The sequence below is a fragment of the Esox lucius genome, chromosome 13 (assembly GCF_011004845.1).
Source record: "Esox lucius isolate fEsoLuc1 chromosome 13, fEsoLuc1.pri, whole genome shotgun sequence".
NCBI lineage: Eukaryota > Metazoa > Chordata > Actinopteri > Esociformes > Esocidae > Esox > Esox lucius.
In genome coordinates this window covers 28415972-28435509 of record NC_047581.1, presented here as the reverse complement: position 1 = coordinate 28435509, position 19538 = coordinate 28415972, and the positions used below count along the sequence as shown (strand labels likewise).

The following is a 19538-nucleotide window of genomic DNA, read 5'->3' as shown; positions in this document are numbered from 1 at the left end:
TCCACAGCTATTGCAATGGCCATCTTGGATTAATACTTGAAATTATACTGTTGAGATTATATCCATACTCATTCTTTTTCTCTTTCTCTCTCACTGTCTCTCTTTCTGTCTTTCTCTACCTCATTTTTTCCCCGGACCCCTCTATATTTCTTAACTTGCTACAGTAGTATGTGTAAAATACTTGTAATTCCTACAGCCATTTCTCACGGTATATGGGCAAAGACATTGTGTCAGTATCTGTAGCTGTATCCAGCGTTGTCATGCAGGGAGGTAGCATGTTTGGAGCATGCTCAGATCAGCCCAACGCGCTGCATGCTGATCATCCCTGGGCTCCGCTGAAGCGCCTGCCCGCATGCCTGCTGATGTCACACCCTGTGATGTCACAGTGAGGGGAAGGGCCTGGCGCGAGACAGGTAGGCAGGCGGACAGACAAAGGGACACACAGATCCTGTAGCCTAACACTAGGATAGTGCAGACAGACAGACAGGCAGACATGTGTTTCCCCCATAGAAGGGAGAAGTGCATGCTGTACTCTGTACCATTGCCAGTGCTGCCCTTTCTTATATGAGAGGCTCGCACACACGGCTATCTCTGGTTTCCATAGCAACACACACAGTCCTGGGTGGTTTGTCGTCTCACTCCAGCCCACAGTACTGGTGCTCCAACACACACACACACCTATACACACAGTACCATGTATACAACTTTTAGTTCTTATGTGACATTATCAAACTATGACATAAAAGTTAAGTGTTTTAGTAGCATTGCTTACCAGTATCATTATATATATTTTTTTTTTATTATTTTCTTCATTACATTCAATACATTAAGATATGTATTACAGGTTAGAGGACACTAAGAGCTACCTGGTATAATTGCGTACTGTTTGTAGTATTGACATAAGTAGCTGTTTTTGTTATGTTTCGTGGAGGGATTCTGTAGGAGTGTAAATCTGTGAATCGATCAAGACCTAAATAGAGTTATATGGTTTTGAACCGCAGTACATCCTGGTCTTATGTTTTAATTGTTGATTCAGGACGATTCAAGATTGGGCAAGGCAATTCTTAAACAGGGCCATCATTTGTATGCCAATGTTTCCACTAGAATGCATATGTAATTTTGTAAAAAGTCATGAAAATGTAACATATTTTTTTTGGGGCCACAATAAACACAGGCCCACAATGGTAGAGAGTTTCTACATTGCAAAACATTATGTGTTGAATCTTAATAAAAGCTTAATTAAGGCAACAATTTGCACACAATATTATTAGGTGAATGTAAAGTTAAACAATTAAATTATGTCCCGGGAAATAAGAACATCTGTAAAAAAAAACATTTATCTTATAAGATTACAAATGTAATTATGTAGATATAACCTTTATGTTGGAGTGAAAATGATTAGGTGAATTTGTTATTTAAAATTGCACAAATTAAGTCTAAGTCTAGTTCGTTACAGGTAGAAGTCTTGCGTTGATGTTTAAATTTTTTCTTTATTAAATGGTTTTATCAGGCAATGTTAAGTGGTCAACCACACTGCAGTCCCTGGAGGCTGTCTTGCTTGCTTTGCAGTGTACTGCATTTGCCTGTCCCTGAAAATGGAGACCTGGAACAGGCCCAGGTGGGAATCGGTGGTGTCATCATTAAACATAAGTTTTTTTTGATGGTTTTGATATCTTTTTGGTATGGCTTATGATGAAAGAAGCTGCTTAATACAAGTATAAAAATGTGCATTTACACATGTAAAATGCAAAAAATGCGGTCTACAAATGTTGAATTTGTTCCAAACGTTTTTAGTTAAAAAAATATTGCAATAATTTGTTTAAGTACAGTGGATATTGAAGGTCTTTCAAAATGTTCATGTTTTGTTGCCTTAAAACATGAAATGAAAAAACATAGAATTGGACTTTACGGGTTTTATTTACACATAGTAACCTACAATTTCAGAGTGAAAAAAAAAGTATCAAAATTCTGACAGTGTGATATTTGCATTGTTTGTTAATGTGAAAAAAAATTAAGCAAATTTTGTGCAATCATGGAATGATTTTTGCGGGGTGGGGAAATAAAAAAAAAATCCCCTGGAAAGGAGTGATTAGTGGGAGTACAGATGGTAAGTTCACTGACTTACTATGGTCAGTACTTTGGGCAGATAGAGAATAGTAGCTTCAGAATAATTTGACAACAGCAACATCCATACAGTGTACTGGCCATGTTATGCTACACCTGCACTAACATAACCACAACTTACAGTCATGGACACAAATTATGTCAGAGCTGGAGTGACCATTTTATTAATCATCAATCAATCAAGGCACATTTTCTAAAACAGATAAACAACATAATCAAACTTATTGGATGTAAATAAGTAAACTCCAGTCGTGACCAATGACAACCAGCTCTAAAATCATTTGCATACAAGGACATTTCTAGAAGGTGTAATCGTGTTATTTTTCCACTTTAAAACACCTCACCCATTGCAAATAATATTGTGATTGGTTTATTCTGCTATCGTAGAAAAATGCAGTTCTTATACAGTTGAATGGTAGAATGTCTTCTGTCCACATCCTGAAGTTCCATCCTTAGACATTACAAGCTAGCTGAGCTGCCTACAGACCCCCAGACCATTCTGATTGTGTTTTCTATTATCTTTAGGATGAACCATTCTCTTTCCAATCCCAACTAAATACATTTAATCAGAATATAATTGAAATGGTTAAATCAATAAAAAAGTATTAAATAATAATATAAATCATATATTGAGTATACATTTGCGTCAATCATATGTTTCTCTGAAGCTTTATAAGGCCCTGACAGTTCCCCAATACTAGGTTTATTTTCAGTGGGGAAATCCTATTTTGGGTCTCACGTCCCTAAAAAGTAATTACACAAGTCTCACCTTAACATGGTGTGATCATTTCCAATTTCTACCCAAAAGTGTGTTCACACCTCTTCAATGAGCTTTCAATGGCTGTCTGGCTTTCTGGCAACGTGTATGTGCTTGCCTGAGTGTATGTGTGTAGGTGCTTTGTGGGCCTGCGAAAGCCTGTTCCAGGTCTCCAGGACACAGGCGGAGGTGCTATATCTTTCTTAAAGGGAGACCAGCAGTTTCATTTTCTCTAGCGCAGCTTTAAACAAACCCATAGAGCCTTGGAGGCATCTCTGGGGACCCTAGGCGTAAAGTTATTCGAGACACGACTTTACAGGACTTACCTCCTACCTTATTCTTAGCCAATCACACAGACGGATTAGCTCATTCTGCTCCAGACCAGCCAATCAACTGTGGTGATGAGCTCACAGTTTTTTCCCCCTATCCTCTCCCTCATAGGCTGGGTGTGTGTGGGTGAGGGCAGCAGCTGTGTGCTTTCACTGAGTGTGTGTGAGAGCCAGAGGCAGCCTCATTTACCAATCCTTGACGGGAGAGCTTCTTTCTCCCAGAACCCCAGCAGCACCCAAGCCTCCACCTCTCACCTCCTCCGCTGTATTATTCAGCAGCCCAGCGTTCACCACCTGTGTTTCACTGTGTGTGTGTGTGTGTGTGTGTGTGCGCCAGAGGAGGCTCTCATCCCAGCCACTGGCAGCCTCACTGTCCCCAGCTTCCCCGGAGCGCAGCGCTCCAGTCGAGATCCTGGACAATGGCTTTTCCCATGCGTTGGAACGGAGACGAGGACCTGGCAGATAGGGCTGTGTTCAGTGGATGGCCGTGTAATACACCCCAAAGCCTTTCTAATTCTGAGACTCTGCTCTCTCTCTCACTGTATTGAGCTGAGCGTCTTCTGCTGGTGGGCTTTTTCTTTCTCTTTCTCTCTTGCGCCCATTCTGAGGTTTTTGTACTGTAGCTCGTTTTAGTCTGCAGGTTCTTTTAATATTTGGACCACTTTTTTTCCTCAACATGCCTGAGGCCAATTACCTGCTTTCTGTGTCTTGGGGATATATTAAGGTAAGATTGGAAGTAGAACATATTGTCATACTATACACATTCATCGGATAAAGCAAGACATAATTGTTTGCGATGAGGTGAGAATGATGTCATTACCAGACAACAGATAACCAGGCTTGTCCCTGACAAAGCATGTGGGCTCTCTTTGTTTGAGCTTTTAAGGGGAGACAAAATGTGATTTGTGTGTAATGTATGTATTGCTGGCATTATGAGTTAATGGTAGTATGGCTCGCAGTGGGTAGCTCCTGCATAGACCTCAGCTCTTGTGCTAATGGTGGTGCTCTAGTTCATAATAATGCAGAAGCAGGGTTTTGCTGTACATAAAGCAGTGGGATGGAGTGCACTGATGAAAAGGCTGTTGAAAGGCAGTCACTCTGTAGAAAAATGATTGTTGTGCTTTGGGTACCAAAATAATTGTTGCGATGTTTGCAAGGAAGGGAAGATTTGTCCGATGATGCTGGGAAATTCAGAACTATGTGCCTCACATCCAAAGCATGTGTTCAATTCTAATAAATTTTCTGGCCTGGTAATTTGCTACTGTACATTAAATACTATGTGTTTATAATGGGCTTTAGTATTAATTAATGTTGACCATTTCCATGCAGTATGTGTGCTGGCGCCCAACACGGGGAGCACAAATGACAGGTTGAGAATGAAATGTAAATTGTATATTAAGATACAGCCTATATTAAGATACTGTCAGCGCTGCTGCCATACAGCCTTTAGCCTACAGAAATCACTGTTTCACAATCACTGTTGTTCAATTTCTCCTCCACCTTCCTCTGACTGTCTTCAATCAAGGGCCAAGGCTAAATTTGGATCTTCCACTTCAATCAGGAGAGATTGAGGGAGAGAGAAAGATTGAGGGAGAGAGAGGGAGGAAGAGAGGGAGGGAGAGTAAAAGTGGGTGATGGAGAATTTGGTTACTGATGACATCAGAATTCTGTCTGGTTGGGGGGGGCAGCTCTTTTCCTTCGGCCTCTCAACAGTGTGTGTCCAGAGTATTCTATTGTCCTTGTACATAAACAACACTTTGGCCCTCAATGGCAGACATGATCAGAGATAATCCTCTAAAACCAAATGCTCCAGGAACAGCTTTGTCCTAAATCATACCAAATCATGAATGACTATTTGTCTCTCTCTGATGATCCTTCTCTTCTCTTCCAGTTCAAGAGAATGTTGAACAGGGAGCTCAGCCACCTGTCCGAGATGAGTCGCTCTGGGAATCAGGTGTCGGAGTTCATCTCCAGCACCTTCCTAGGTGAGTGACCACAGTGAACTCTGCACTGATTTCTGCGTTAATAAATCTGGAAGTCCTATAATCTCTGCATGGCAGTTGCCTTTCAAGGCTGGCCTGAACGCCATTTCTAGCATAACCTTGAGTTCATTAGAAATTCCAAAACCGATCTGTCTATGGTCACAACACAACTCTCTGTTCAATATTGGCCTGAGTGCCTTCTGTAATTTGCACAAAGAAAATGTTCTATTTATGGACATCATCATCTGCAGCTTCCAGTTGCCTTGTTCTTTGTCTTTCCAAAAACCCCTGTTACCAACGAAACAAAGAAACGTAGGCAATCAATAATGTATGTAAGTCACTCTGGATAGGAGTGTCAGCTAAATGACTGTACATCTCTATGTTGGATATAGACAAGCAGCATGAGGTGGAGATGCCTACTCCCCAGACGCAGAAGGAGAAGGAAGACAAGAAGAACAGGCCTATGTCACAGATCAGTGGGGTGAAGAAACTGCAGCACAGCTCTAGCCTCACCAACTCCAACATATCTCGCTTCGGTGTCAAGACAGAGACAGAGGATGAACTAGCTAAGGTGAGGGGCAGTGGGCCGGCAGTGGGCCGGCAGTGGGCCGGCAGTGGGCGAGAGGGGGAGGAGACCAGAGACCACAGGGTCTGTTGAAGACCAATCAAAATTGCAATAGACTCTAAAACGGAGGAATGCCGTAACAATGGTTGTTTGTTCTCTGCAGGCACTGGAAGATGTAAATAAATGGGGCCTTAACGTTTTCAAAGTTACTGAGTTCTCTGGGAACCGGCCACTAACGGTCATGATGCACACTATATTCCAGGTAAACATCCAACAATACATTTCATCCGGTATGTTTTTGTTGATTGTACTATTATGACTAGAAAACCAAATGTTTTTGGTTTGTTGTTTTCCTTTTTCCTATAGGAGAGAGACTTGTTAAAAACTTTTAAAATTCCACTCGACACCTTTATAACCTACCTGATGACCTTAGAAGACCATTACCATGGTGACGTGGCCTATCACAACAACATTCATGCTGCTGATGTCACTCAGTCCACTCATGTGCTTCTATCCACCCCTGCTCTGGAGGTTGGTCACCTCAGCCAACCGGTCAATCAATTCAATGAAAATATTGCATTTCAGTTTATAGAAAACAGAAACCTACTACCCTTGACCTCTTTTTGCATTTGTTATGATGTAACTGGCACATTTTTGATTGATGTTACCCAGTGTGGCACTCACTTTCTTGCCATGTTTGAATGACTCCTCTGTGCTGTTCCCAGGCTGTGTTCACAGACCTGGAGATCCTAGCGGCCATTTTCGCCAGTGCTATTCACGATGTAGACCACCCTGGTGTCTCCAACCAGTTCCTCATCAACACCAGTGAGTCTAAATGCAGCTTTGACTTATAGCTCTGTCAGTGTTTCACCAATGCTTTAGTCTTTAACGCACATCTAGGATGGACAAACCTCTTGAAAATTTTAATGTGACAAAATCTTGGGGGTTCTTCATGTATTAAATGAAGTGTGTTATCAGTGGTCAAAACTGACCTCTACAAACATTTTAACATAACAATCATATAGTACTCTTGATTTGTAAAGCAAAAGACCTCAACAATGTGTCTCCATTTAAACTTGTTTTGTGGACATAACATCATTTATACATAAAAATCGGAGTATGTTTGTCCCTCAGACTCAGAGCTGGCTCTCATGTACAATGACTCATCCGTTCTGGAGAACCACCACCTGGCTGTGGGCTTCAAGCTGCTTCAGGAAGAGAACTGTGACATCTTTCAAAACCTGACCAAAAAACAACGACAATCACTGCGCAAGATGGTTATTGACATTGTGAGTGACTGGATAATCATTAGTAACCAATAGTGAAACAATGTTCAAGTAGGTAAAAAAATATCCAATGTTGTACTTGCTATTGTTTACTTCTTCTAGTCATATGTTACCTAAGGCACATTTCCATTAATATGAAGATTTTGCACTAAAAGGGATTTACAGTGAATTTTAGCGTAACTCTCAGGCAGCTAGTGTTTCGTAAGTTACAGCATACAGTACAGAAGTGTATATCTACCTACTGTTATTTAAATACTGTATCAACGCAAGCATTCTGTAATGACACAGTAACATTCCTAAGTACTTCATTTTACAGTATTTTACTGTAATTGCATGGGATGCAAGAGGTTTAACTGTTAGGTATCTTTTTGTTACAGCATATGAACACAAATATTTATTAAGGCTAAATACCAAACAATCCCCTTGCAGTCTGCTTGGAGGATAAAGTTTACCATATATTTGTATTTAAATAGAATGTATTTATGCATTTATTCCGTTTTTTCTGTGTGCATTTTTCATTTTTAGTTTATTTATTTCAATGCATTTATTCATGTAATTACGGCAAATTTGGTCCTTTATACAGTGACGAATGTGCAGTTTTACAGCCTGATTGAGCAAACTGGAATTCTCTAAGGATAGCATGATGTTATGTTTTAGCTTGCACCACTTCAAACAAAAGAGTGGATACATGTGTCTACAGGTATATGGCGTGCATTTGTTTGTCTGATTTCAAAACTTGACCTAATGTAAAAGATGAAATACCTCTTAAATTCAAAAGTTTACTGTTAGTAAGATAACTGTTTTCATTTGAATTTCTTGCTTGCTACCGTTTATTTGCAGACAACTACATAGACAACTGTAAATGAATGGTTCAGTATTGAGATTCTAATGAAGTTCTATGCATAAGCAATTTAAGGTATCCACACAACGCTTGGTAGCACACACCTGTTAGCATGGCAACACAGCATTCACCAACCTATGAGATTCTCACAAACACAACATTAAATAGCATATCTTAATAACCACTATTGTAATATAATTTCATTTCAATGTAGGTTTAAATGTCAATTATGTAGCCTACGGTGCAGGAATATTTTCTATCCCTTAAAAATAACATGTGGTCGTATTCATATACAGTGCAAAACCTAAGGCGTGTGTTACTCAGTATAATATATTTCTAGTAAGTTTCTGTAAAAGTTTGTGGAAATAGTTTGTATTGTACTTATTTGAGCAACAGTTACCCTTAATAGTTCCTGTAAGTTGCTCTGGGTAAGAGTGTCTACTAAGTTACTCAACTATAAATGTAGGTTAATAGTACCGTTGTACATGCACTGGATGAAGCCACTAATGGTTTTAGTTAGCTTTTGACACCTTAGCTTAGAGACACTGGTGTGAATGCCATGAACACACAAATGGAGGGCTGAGCCAAAGGGAAGGGGTACATTTGGGATTTAGTCGTGTTCCCACTAGTGGTCAGAGGATTTTTGTCGCTCCAGAAATATGGTACAGTATGTACTCCATGGGATGGAATACAGCAATTATTTTGGGCCAAAACATTTCTCTGCAATGCACCAGACTTGACAGTATTGGCAGTAAAAGGTTTCACAGTATTCTGCTCGTGATAATACCTATTAGTACTTTTCCAGGTTTCCTCTACGGTAATGTTGATCTATTGGTTTGTTCCATGATTTGGTCCAGAATTGTGACAGCCTGTGTGGTGTCTTTTCTTTTGGCTAGGTCTTGGCGACGGACATGTCCAAACACATGAACCTCCTGGCTGACCTGAAGACCATGGTGGAGACCAAGAAGGTGACCAGCTCTGGAGTTCTACTCCTGGACAACTACTCTGACAGGATACAGGTTCTGCAGAACATGGTGCACTGTGCGGATCTGAGTAATCCCACTAAGCCCCTGCAGCTTTACCGCCAGTGGACCGACCGCATCATGGAAGAGTTCTTCACCCAGGGGGACCGGGAGAGGGAGAGAGGCATGGAGATCAGCCCCATGTGTGACAAACACAACGCCTCGGTTGAGAAGAGCCAGGTACCCAAACACCCAAGGCACACATACACATGCTAAAACACTGACCCCCCCCCCTCACCCCACCCCACCCACATACAGTACACTCATTCAACCCTAACCTCTCCTCTCTCCAGGTTGGCTTCATTGACTATATCGTCCACCCTCTATGGGAGACCTGGGCAGACCTGGTACATCCTGACGCCCAGGACATCCTGGACACTCTGGAAGACAATAGGGAGTGGTACCAGAGCACCATCCCCCAGAGCCCCTCACCTACTCTGGACGAGCCTGAGGACGGCAGCCGTCCTCCTGGTGGGGACAAGTTTCAATTTGAACTCACCCTGGAGGAAGACGGGGAGTCAGACACGGAGAAAGACAGTGGCAGCCAACCTGAGGAAGAGGATGATGAGGAAGAAGAAAACAGTGGCAGTGATTCAAAAACACTGTGCACGCAGGACTCAGAGTCCACGGAGGTACCACTTGATGAACAGGTAGGGGAGGCGGAGGAAGGGGAGGGAGAATCCTCTTCATTACAATCTTCTGTTGTGGAAGAGGAAGAGGAGGGGGAGGAGGAAAAGGGTGAAGAGAGAACAGCTGATACATAGCAGTATGTGGAAGGCAACTGAACTGATATTCTTAGTAAACAGAGAAGATTATTTATAGTTTTTTTTTTGTGGAGAGTCTGTCTGTTACTTTTTTCTATGTCTATGTTAATGGTTCCAAAGCGCACACTGCTCTTCACCCTTTGGCCACTCCTCCCTACTCATCCTATTGGTCAGCTTTTCAGACACGCCCACAGGTACTTCTACATGTTTTTTGGACTCAGGAAAACTATTTTCCATTCTCGTTTTTACTGAAGTGTTACTTGCGTCATTTCACTTTAAAACCCAGTCCTAGCGTGATGAAGGATTTGGATCAGCTGTTTAGAGTGTGTTTAATGCTGTTCATGTAGTGTATCCCATGTCCGTTCAGACTTGCCTGACCAATGGCAGTGTTTCTCTGTTTTATTAAGTGCCCATTCTGCAGAAGTGGCTATAGTGTCTGTTTTTCTCAGTTGTTTGTATTTCTTAGCAAAGCAAGTGAAGCAAAGTGCTAACAGTAGTTGCTGTGTTGTCTGGATGAATGACAACCCAACGGGACGCTTCACCACAGAGAGAGGCGCCGCTGCGCACTGAGAAAATACCAATGGTGGGAGTTCATCGAGACACTTTTCTGAAGTTTAAGTCTTCCTAGAAAACCTATGTAACGTTCCGTACCGTAGGTACATGAAGACCTTTTGTAGGTTTTACTTTTGCTATCGTAGGTTTTACTTTTGTTAACTGAGAGAAAAATAAGTGACTTGCAAACATTTGAAAGGCACTTTAAAACTGTTAATGACAAATGCCTCATCTGCCACCGCTTAACAGGTATTGTAATGGGGGAGTATTAGGGGAGTGTTCACCCAGATCCAAATCATGCCCTAGCCCCTACCTCTACACACCACATCTGAGAGGATTGGATGGATTGTAGCAAGGGCCTAAAGTAGGGCCTTGCTTGGCTTGGGGCCACATTGGGATTTCGCAGAGATTTTGCGGAATAAGTTTATCAAAATGCTTTTGTGGGCCAGAAAAAGAGCAGTTATTTGAACCTGTAAAGCTCATAGAATTCAAAGAATTGAATGGGCCGTTGTTTGCCCACCCGTGGCACTGGGGTCAGACTTGATTTAGGATTGCACATTCTTCAAAAAGCATTTATACTGTTATTTCCATACCACACAGTCCCCATGTATGGTTCTAACAAAAATGGCAATGATTTTTTTTCATGAAGAAAGACGCCTTTATGTTCTACTTATTGTTGCCTGCAGTAGATGTGAGCGCATGTCATCTGCTTATATTGGATGTAAGAAGAATCTTTTGGTTAAATATTTTTTTTATTTTGTGGGTTCTGGACCTTTTTCGGCTAATTACCAGGTAACTCTACCTGTCCCAATTTCCTCATTCTGGTGTGGGGATATAGTAAATTCCATTGCATATTCTGAAAGCAATTTATTTAGCAATGGTGTTAAAAGTAAATACAGAGATTAACGTTTAAAATCTGTCAAATAATGTATCCGTAAAAACTTGATCCACCATTTATGAATGCTATTGTCCTAATTGGAAAATAATCAAATCAAAAGGATATTTTATTAAGCATTTCCTTAACAGGAATTTCAATTTGTATCCAGAATTTCATTGAAATGGAATTGACTGTAGCCTTTACTGCAGATTGTCTTTGTGCTCTACCTGGTTGTTGATTTCACACATTACGAAAACGCCTGTTATTGTCATCACTCTAACCTTTGATTTGTTTGGTTTTGACCAAGAACACAAGACAATCAGTTCCATGGTGTATTCGTCTCAAGACTAGTCAGCTATATAGCTAATGCACTGATTTTCTCATCTCACTACTATTTTTATTCAATTCGCCAACCTCACATGCACATTTAGGCTTGAACAAGTCTCTGTAGACTTAAGCCAAGAGATTCCTTATCCACATTTCCAGTGTTGTTGTTTTTACAACTGATGCCATTATTTATTGCTTTATTTTACTTTGTTGTTTCTGTCTTGGTATATTAGAGCGGTACAGTAAAACCTTCACTGTAGCATAGACCACAGTACAGGCAAACCAGTTACTATACCCAAATATGTAGTTTTTTTCCCTCTTACTATGTATATACAGTATAGAAAATCAAGAAATGTAAAAAAAAAAAAAAAGAATAACAATGAAGCAATGAAGATGGCTTTTTAACAAGCGCTCACTTTTGGAAGAAAGGTTTTATTTAAATGTTTCTTTGTGCCAAGTTATTTTTTCCATCCTCACCCAATGACCTTACCATAATACAGTTTATCTGGTTGTGTCTGTTTACAAACATATATTTATTGTGCTGTATATACTACCATAGTTCTCATCATGACGCTGTTTGTTGTAAATGATCGACTTTTATCATCCCTTATGGTGATGGTGTGTTTGTATGATGTACCTCTTGTTGAGAGAATGGTTATTACACATGCTTATTCAGTGTAAAATAACACATTGATATTAGTTTTCTGAGAAGCTCGCTCACGAGCGATGAGGTAGAAGGGAAAGCCAAATCGTTTTTTAGGGGATGCTGTTCCTTGGCCCATAGGCTGTGCCTTAAAATCATCATGCCATTCGTTGGATCTCTTTTCCTTTTCTGTTTCTTCTCCTCGTTTGCTGCATTAGAGAATATTGTGGGTTGAGGAGACCTGAACCAGACAGTGGCCTCCAGCTTCAAAAGATATTTATTAAATAATGTTGCTCTTTTTTTTTTTTTTTTTTTACTTCACAGCCAAATCTGAATTATTATGTGAACATAGGTAAGGCAAGGCTGCACGTGCTATACGTTATGTTACCAGGTTGAAGACGGAGGTCACAGCTGTGAAGTTTCAGGTGGACTCAGACCTACGGTCGGATGAGTGTTGGCTTGGCCAAGCTGGACCTGTGGGGGTAACATTCAGTTGTATGGTTATGAAGTACCCAGACATTGAGACCCATCCATGTGTTCAGTCACTGCTGCATTTATTTAGGCTGAAACACTTGAGATGTGCTGCTCATTTAAGCTTGGCAAGCACATTCACTCATACCACATGCAATATTGGGTGGAGGGAGGGGGTGGGGTTAGGGGCGGGGATCATCCTGAAAACATGTCTTGCAATGGGGACTCTTATTTTGACACACATACTGTAGATTCTAAACAGCCCTGGACCAATGGAATCAGTGGGTTCTTTTCTCATTTTGTGTTCTATTTTTATGGTATGAAAGAAATACACAAACTGTAACTTCAAAAAGGTCTGAAGGACCATTATTTTTGGGTTATGTCTTTAGAATGCCAACTTGTCTGGAAGTTTCACAAGACAATATAAAGTTATTTTAATGGATTCCTTGTAAATTGCAGTCTATTGGATAGAACTGTAGATCATAAACTTTCTGTACAAAATGACGAAAATTAAGAAAAAATGTTTTTATATGCAACAGATGAAATAAAGCATGTGTTGATTCTGCCTATCCATTGGTCTTTACTGTGTCAATATAAAGGAATTTTGTATGGTAGGTTTTCTATAGGTTTACCCAAAATATGATGATGTATGTTTCTAAAAATCTGTAAATTGAGTAGACAAGGAGCAGAAACTGGGACCGATTCAGTAATGTGTAAAATAGGAAAGCAGGCAGTGGCTTTATTTGTATGTGTAAAATAGGAACGCAGGCAGTGGCTTTATTTGTATGTGTATTCTGTAAAGCAGTGTTCTATTCTGTCTCAGGATAGTCTATGAATCCTATACAAAATATACATTTTTGTCTGTTTTGTTTATATATACACATGCACAGTATTTTCAGAGCCCTCCAGAATGATTGGAACCCGAGGTAAATATGAACCAAAAAGGGAGTGAAAAGGTGTAATGAAGAAATAAGTATTTTATCGAAGACAGGCATGCCACAATGAACCTGGATTGGAACCAGGTTCTATGGTGTGATTAGACTGACATTTAGCTTTTTGGCAACAAACATTGAAGGTGGGTTTGGCATAAAAAGAGCCATTGTCATACAGAAAATAAACCAAAACATATTGTAGATTGGTAGATCTGGGATTTTGTGGGGCTTTTTAAATTTCAAAGCCCATGGAAACCTTGTTTGTATACATTGCAACATTGACACGAACAAGAAGACGTCTGCCTCTGCCAGGTGGGAACAACAATCCAAAGCATTCCTCCAAATCTACATTAAAGTGGTTCACTGGCCTTAGGATAAATCATTGGTAATGACATCACTGTCCACTTACATAAATCCCATTGAAAACTACAAACCCGATTCCAAAAAAGTTGGGACACAGTACAATTGTGAATAAAAACAGAATGCAATGATATGGAAGTTTCAAATTTCTATATTTTATTCAGAATACAACATAGATGACATATCAAATGTTTAAACTGAGAAAATGTATCACTTTAAGGGAAAAATAAGTTGATTTAAAATTTCATGGCATCAACACATCTCAAAAAGGTTGGGACAAGGCCATGTTTACCACTGTGTGGCATCCCCTCTTCTTTTAATAACAGACTGCAAACGTCTGGGGACTGAGGAGACAAGTTGCTCAAGTTTATGAATAGGAATGTTGTCCCATTCTTGTCTAATACAGGCTTCTAGTTGTTCAACTCTCTTAGGTCTTCTTTGTGGCACCTTCCTCTTTATGATGTGCCACATTTTTTCTATGGGTGAAAGATCTGGACTGCAGGCTGGCCATTTCAGTACCTGGATCCTTCTTCTATGCAGCCATTACATTGTAATTGATGCACTATGTGGTCTGGCATTGTCATGTTGCAAAATGCAAGGTCTTCCCTGAAAGAGACGATAGTCTGGATGGGAGCATATGTTGTTCTAGAATTTGGATATAACTGTCAGCATTGATGGTGCCTTTCCAGATGTGTAGGCTGCTCATGCCACACGCACTCATGCAACCCCATACCATCAGAGATGCAGGCTTCTGAACTGAGCGCTGATAACAACTTGGGTTGTCCTTGTCCTCTTTAGTCCGGATGACATGGCATCCCAGTTTTCCAAAATGAACTTCAAATTTTGATTAGTCTGACCACAGAACACTTTTCCACTTTGCCACAGTCCATTTTAAATGATCCCTGGCCCAGAGAAAATGCCTGCGCATCTGGATCCTGTTTAGATTCTTTTTTACCTATTGAGTTTTAGCCGGCAACGGCGAATGGCACGGTGGATTGTGTTCACCGACAATGTTTTCTGGAAGTATTCCTGAGCGCATGTTGTGATTTCCATTACAGTATCATTCCTGTATGTGATGCAGTGCCGTCTGAGGGCCCGAAGATCACGGGCATCCAGTATGGTTTTCCGGCCTTGACCCTTACGCACAGAGATAGTTCCAGATTCTCTGAATCTTTGGATGATATTATGCACTGTAGATGATGATAACTTCAAACTCTTTGCAATTTTTCTCTAAGAAACGTTCTGATATTGCTCCACTATTTTTCGCCGCAGCATTGGGGGAATTGGTGATCATCTGCCCATCTTGACTTTTGAGAGACACTGCCACTCTGAGAGGCTCTTTTTATATCCAGTCATGTTGCCAATTGACATACTAAGTTGCAAATTGGTCCTCCAGCTGTTCCTTATCTGTACATTTAACTTTTCAGGCCTCTTATTGCTACCCGTCCCAACTTTTTTGGAATGTGTAGCTCTCCTGAAATCCAAAATGAGCCAATATTTGGCATGACATTACAAAATGTCTCACATTCAACATTCAATATGTTATCTATATTCTATTGTGAATTAAATGTAAGTTTATGAGATTTGTAAATTATTCCATTCCTTTTTTACTCACAATTTGTACAGTGTCCCAACTTTTTTGGAATCGCGTTTGTAGGTGAGGACCAAGGATTGGACGAATCTGGAGTATTTATGTATGGAGGAATGATCTCAGATCCCATCCTATGTGTTCTCCCCCCTTATTAAACATTAAAGGAGATGACCCAGAGCAGTTATCTTGGAAAAGGAATTGTTAATGTTTGTTGTCATTTAGGGATATTATTATATATAGCTCTCAATCAAGGCAAAAGTTAATGACAAGTATTGGAACCCGACAGGTGTTTAGGCTGCTTGGAACTAAAAAGGGTTGTACCTGAAACCCTAACAATGATTCACCGTGAAGGACAAATAAACTTCTGGAACGCTTTCTTTGAGAATGTACCATGCATGTAGGTGATAAAGACCAACCCATTGAGATACATTACAAGTCTTTTTGGTGTCATCTAGTGGTGAATCTAGGTATATGTACCTAGAGGTACATGGCTACCTAGTATTTTGGTTTAATGTTTTGCTGCCACCTAGCAAATATTTCACACTTTTTTTTCATTTATTCTCACTACCTACCCAAGCCTGCGGTATTCAAGACTAAATCTGGATTTATTTTGGGTGTTTAGATTTTCATGTATTTTAATATATTGAATAGATTTTGTTGATAACTGTGCTTTCCACAATACTCTACAGTTTCCACCGTCTCTCCACTGTCGCCTTTCTGATCTAATCCTTGCATTCAGTTCTTTTCTAAAACTGACTTTGCTGCTAGAAACGTGTAGCTAAGTAAGGTCCCCTTACTGTTATTGGGTTGTGGTTGGTTATAGTTGTCCCAGTAAGCTGTATCAAAATGAAAATGTTGTAACTCAAGATGTCCCTGTGCTCATTATTTACACCAAATACATGGAATAGAAAAACACTGAATACCACACCTTGGAATGTTCTTGAGTTTCAAGTGCCCGCTTTCACACATTTAATGACACAATGATAGAAAGGTGTCAGAACACACAATGCATTGCAGTTTGCTGAGTATGGTGCTGGGTAGCTACAGACCAGTCAGGGTGCCCTTGCTGACCCCTGTCCACTGCCAAAAGTGCCTACAATGGGCATGTGAGCATCAAAACTGGACCACGGAGCATTGGAAGAAGATGGCCTGGTCTGATGAATCACCTTTCCTTTTACATCACGTGGATGGCCGGATACGTGTGCATCGCTTACCTGGAGAACACATGGCACCAGGATGCATTATGGGAAGAAGGCAAGCCGGTGGAGGCAGTGTGATGCTTCGGGCAATGTTCTGCTGGAAAACCTTGGGTCCTACCATTCATGTGGTTGTTACTTTGACACGTACCACCTACCTGAGCATTATTGCAGACCATGTGCACCCTTTCATGGACAATGTATTCCCTGATGGCATTGGCCTCTTTCAGCAGGATAACGCGCCCTGCCACTAAGCAAAATTTTTCAGGAATGGTTTGAGGAACCCAACAGATCTCAATCCAATTGAGCATCTGTGGGATGTGCTGGACAAACAAGTCAGATCCATGGAGGCCCCACCTCGCAACTTCAGGATCTGCTGCTTATGTCTTGTTGCCAGATACTACAGCACACCTTCCACGGTCTAGTGGAGTCCATGCCTCGATGGGTCAGGGCTGTTTTGGCGGCAAAAGGGGGACCTACACAATGTGAGGCAGGTGGTCATAATGTTATGGCTGATCGGTGTATTTACAAGGCTATCTACTGACTGTAATATACAGTGTGATCCAAAAGTATTTGATTGAGAATTTTTTTAAAGAAAACAATATCAGTCTTGAATTCCGATTTCTATAGGGTTTAAATTTTTTTTACATGCGCATGTGATAATCTATATACGGTCACCTAGTATGACCGTACTTCAAGTAATCAAAGAATCTAGGTACAGCAGGCGTCTTTGTAAGTTCTTCACTGGCCACGCCCCCTACTCATATTACTCACACATTTAACACAGAACAGATGCCAGGTCATTGGAATTCGCATGTTGTTTGTTTTGGTTGTGTTACAGCCTATTTTAAGCCCAGTAGAAATCAATGGTTTGCAATGGTTTACTGGCTACACATCTATTCCCTCTAGACCAACTGCTCGAACAAAGGACCTAGACTCCTCTGAATTATTGAAGCCAGTCTATCATCAAGAGGGCTGAGTACAGGACTGACCCTGTAAGACTTAGGAGTTACAGGTTGTAGGCATGTCTGCAAGCCAATTAAATCTGCATGATGAGGAAGCTAATAAACATACAAGATACTCTTTTAAACTATCCTTTCAGACAAACATTTTAATCAGAAAAATAATGCTATTTTGAATCTTGGAAAATAATATAATAAGAATAATATTGGAATTTTGGATTTACAATTACATTTGGAAACATCATATTCGTAGTTTTAGATTTATTTACTGAATACACAGTGTATTATTGACTACATGTCATAAATTCCCACTGTAGAATTCGGGAAAATATATCCAAAGGAGATAGTGATTCCACATTGTTACAAAAAGAAACAACAGCAAGGTTATTTGATCTATTTCTCCACCACACCCCTAGATGGCAGCAGCAACCGGGTAAGAGGATGGTTTCAGCCTGCCGGTACGGTAATACATTATTATTGGCATCGGATATCTGCCGAAAATGAGCTTCCCTGCATTGAAATACATTTGTTATGGACTTGCCTTTGTTTTTTGCATCTTATATATTATAATAATGTCACCAAAACTGAATTGGCTGTTAGCAGCTGTTGTAGTTTTGCTGTCTCAACAACCTGTCTTTTCAGATAGAAACATTATCTAATAAAAATGAAACTTTTTTATATTGTGTATCCGGGCCTCTGTCTAGAATAAGTAACATTCACGTTCATGTTTACTTGGTACTAAGTACAATTGGTGCAAAATATGAAATGTCATTTCAGACTGTGGTTTGTGGGGCGGATTTTAAAATCATGTGTGCAAAAAACCTATTGTTTATAATCGTTTTCCCGAATTTCAATATTTATATTTCAGTTTTTGGTTAGGCCTATTCTAAGCCAAATGTCTAGTTTTGTATTATCTGGGCGCTTCTTTTGTACACGGCACATCTGCCTCCCATGGTAATTTATTCAAACGTCTTTGTGCTTGAATGTTGGCTGAATCACAGCAGGATAACGTTCTTTTATCCTGATCATGTGCCTAACTGCTGTCCAATTACTGACACAAGCTGGATTACTTCTATTGGTCTAAGAGAACCTATAACCCTGTTCTAGTCTTTATGGGGTCGTGTAAGAAAAGTGAATTTAAAAACATCTATGTGATAACAGCCTTCTCTTCTTTAGAGATCTGAGTTGCCATGTACATTGTTTATTATTGGTCTGTAATTCTCTTTCATCCCGAGGTCCTAGACAATTAAATGTACATTAACCTTATTGCTATTTGCCATTAAACCTCTGCCAATATACAATTACATTTAATAGCCATTTCAATATCTACTTGACCTTTTTGAAATCTGATTGCAATCATTTTGTTTGATAAAATGGATATATCTCAATAGAGTGGTATTGTATTAGGGGTGAAAGTGGAGGTGATCACACATAGCCTTTCTGACCTGCTGGTTTATTCTATTAATAGGCATTAATACTGGGTGGTATGTCACAATCAAGCTGGGCTAAAAATGAACAGGCTTTTTGTGTGCAAGGGCATTGCAAACTAAAGACACTAAGATTAAATACAGCAGTAACAAGAAGAGAAAACATGTCATTATTAATTCAAGAAGCTGGATCCTTTTCATGTGTGTTTGAATGTGTGCGCTTGGGATATAGATATTAGAGGAAAAAAAACATATTTTGTATTATAACTGTACATTTATTTCTCTGATAAAAACAGCAACATCTGTGTCATGTACAACCCCATTTCCAAAAATGTTGAGACGCTGAATTAAGTGCAAATACAAACAGCAATGCATTGATGTGCAAATCATTTAACCCCTATATTTAATTGAAAATAGTACAAAGACAACATATCAAATGTTGAACCAGAAAAATGTTATTGTTTTTCAAAAAATGTATGCCCCTATTCAATATAATGCCTTCAACACATTTAATAAAAAGTTGGGACAGG

The 19538-nt window shown here is 40.0% G+C and overlaps 1 protein-coding gene across 5 annotated transcripts in view; it reads left to right on the top strand.

The window, feature by feature from the left end:
- LOC105014502 (cAMP-specific 3',5'-cyclic phosphodiesterase 4D) overlaps positions 1-13109 on the top strand; it is a 103052-nt gene extending 89943 nt beyond the window's left edge. For 4 of the 5 annotated variants that reach the window (XM_020052812.3, XM_020052814.3, XM_020052813.3 and 1 more), the window contains exons 7-14: positions 5102-5195; positions 5585-5763; positions 5921-6019; positions 6124-6288; positions 6483-6582; positions 6892-7046; positions 8781-9086; positions 9200-13109. In XM_020052812.3, the coding sequence (XP_019908371.1) occupies positions 5102-5195; positions 5585-5763; positions 5921-6019; positions 6124-6288; positions 6483-6582; positions 6892-7046; positions 8781-9086; positions 9200-9670 (1569 nt within the window). In that variant the 3' untranslated portion in view covers positions 9671-13109. Of the gene's footprint in view, positions 1-2771; positions 3935-5101; positions 5196-5584; positions 5764-5920; positions 6020-6123; positions 6289-6482; positions 6583-6891; positions 7047-8780; positions 9087-9199 lie in introns of those variants that run through there. The other variant, XM_010876893.5, reaches the window with a different exon arrangement.
- The last annotated feature ends 6429 nt before the right edge of the window (positions 13110-19538 follow it).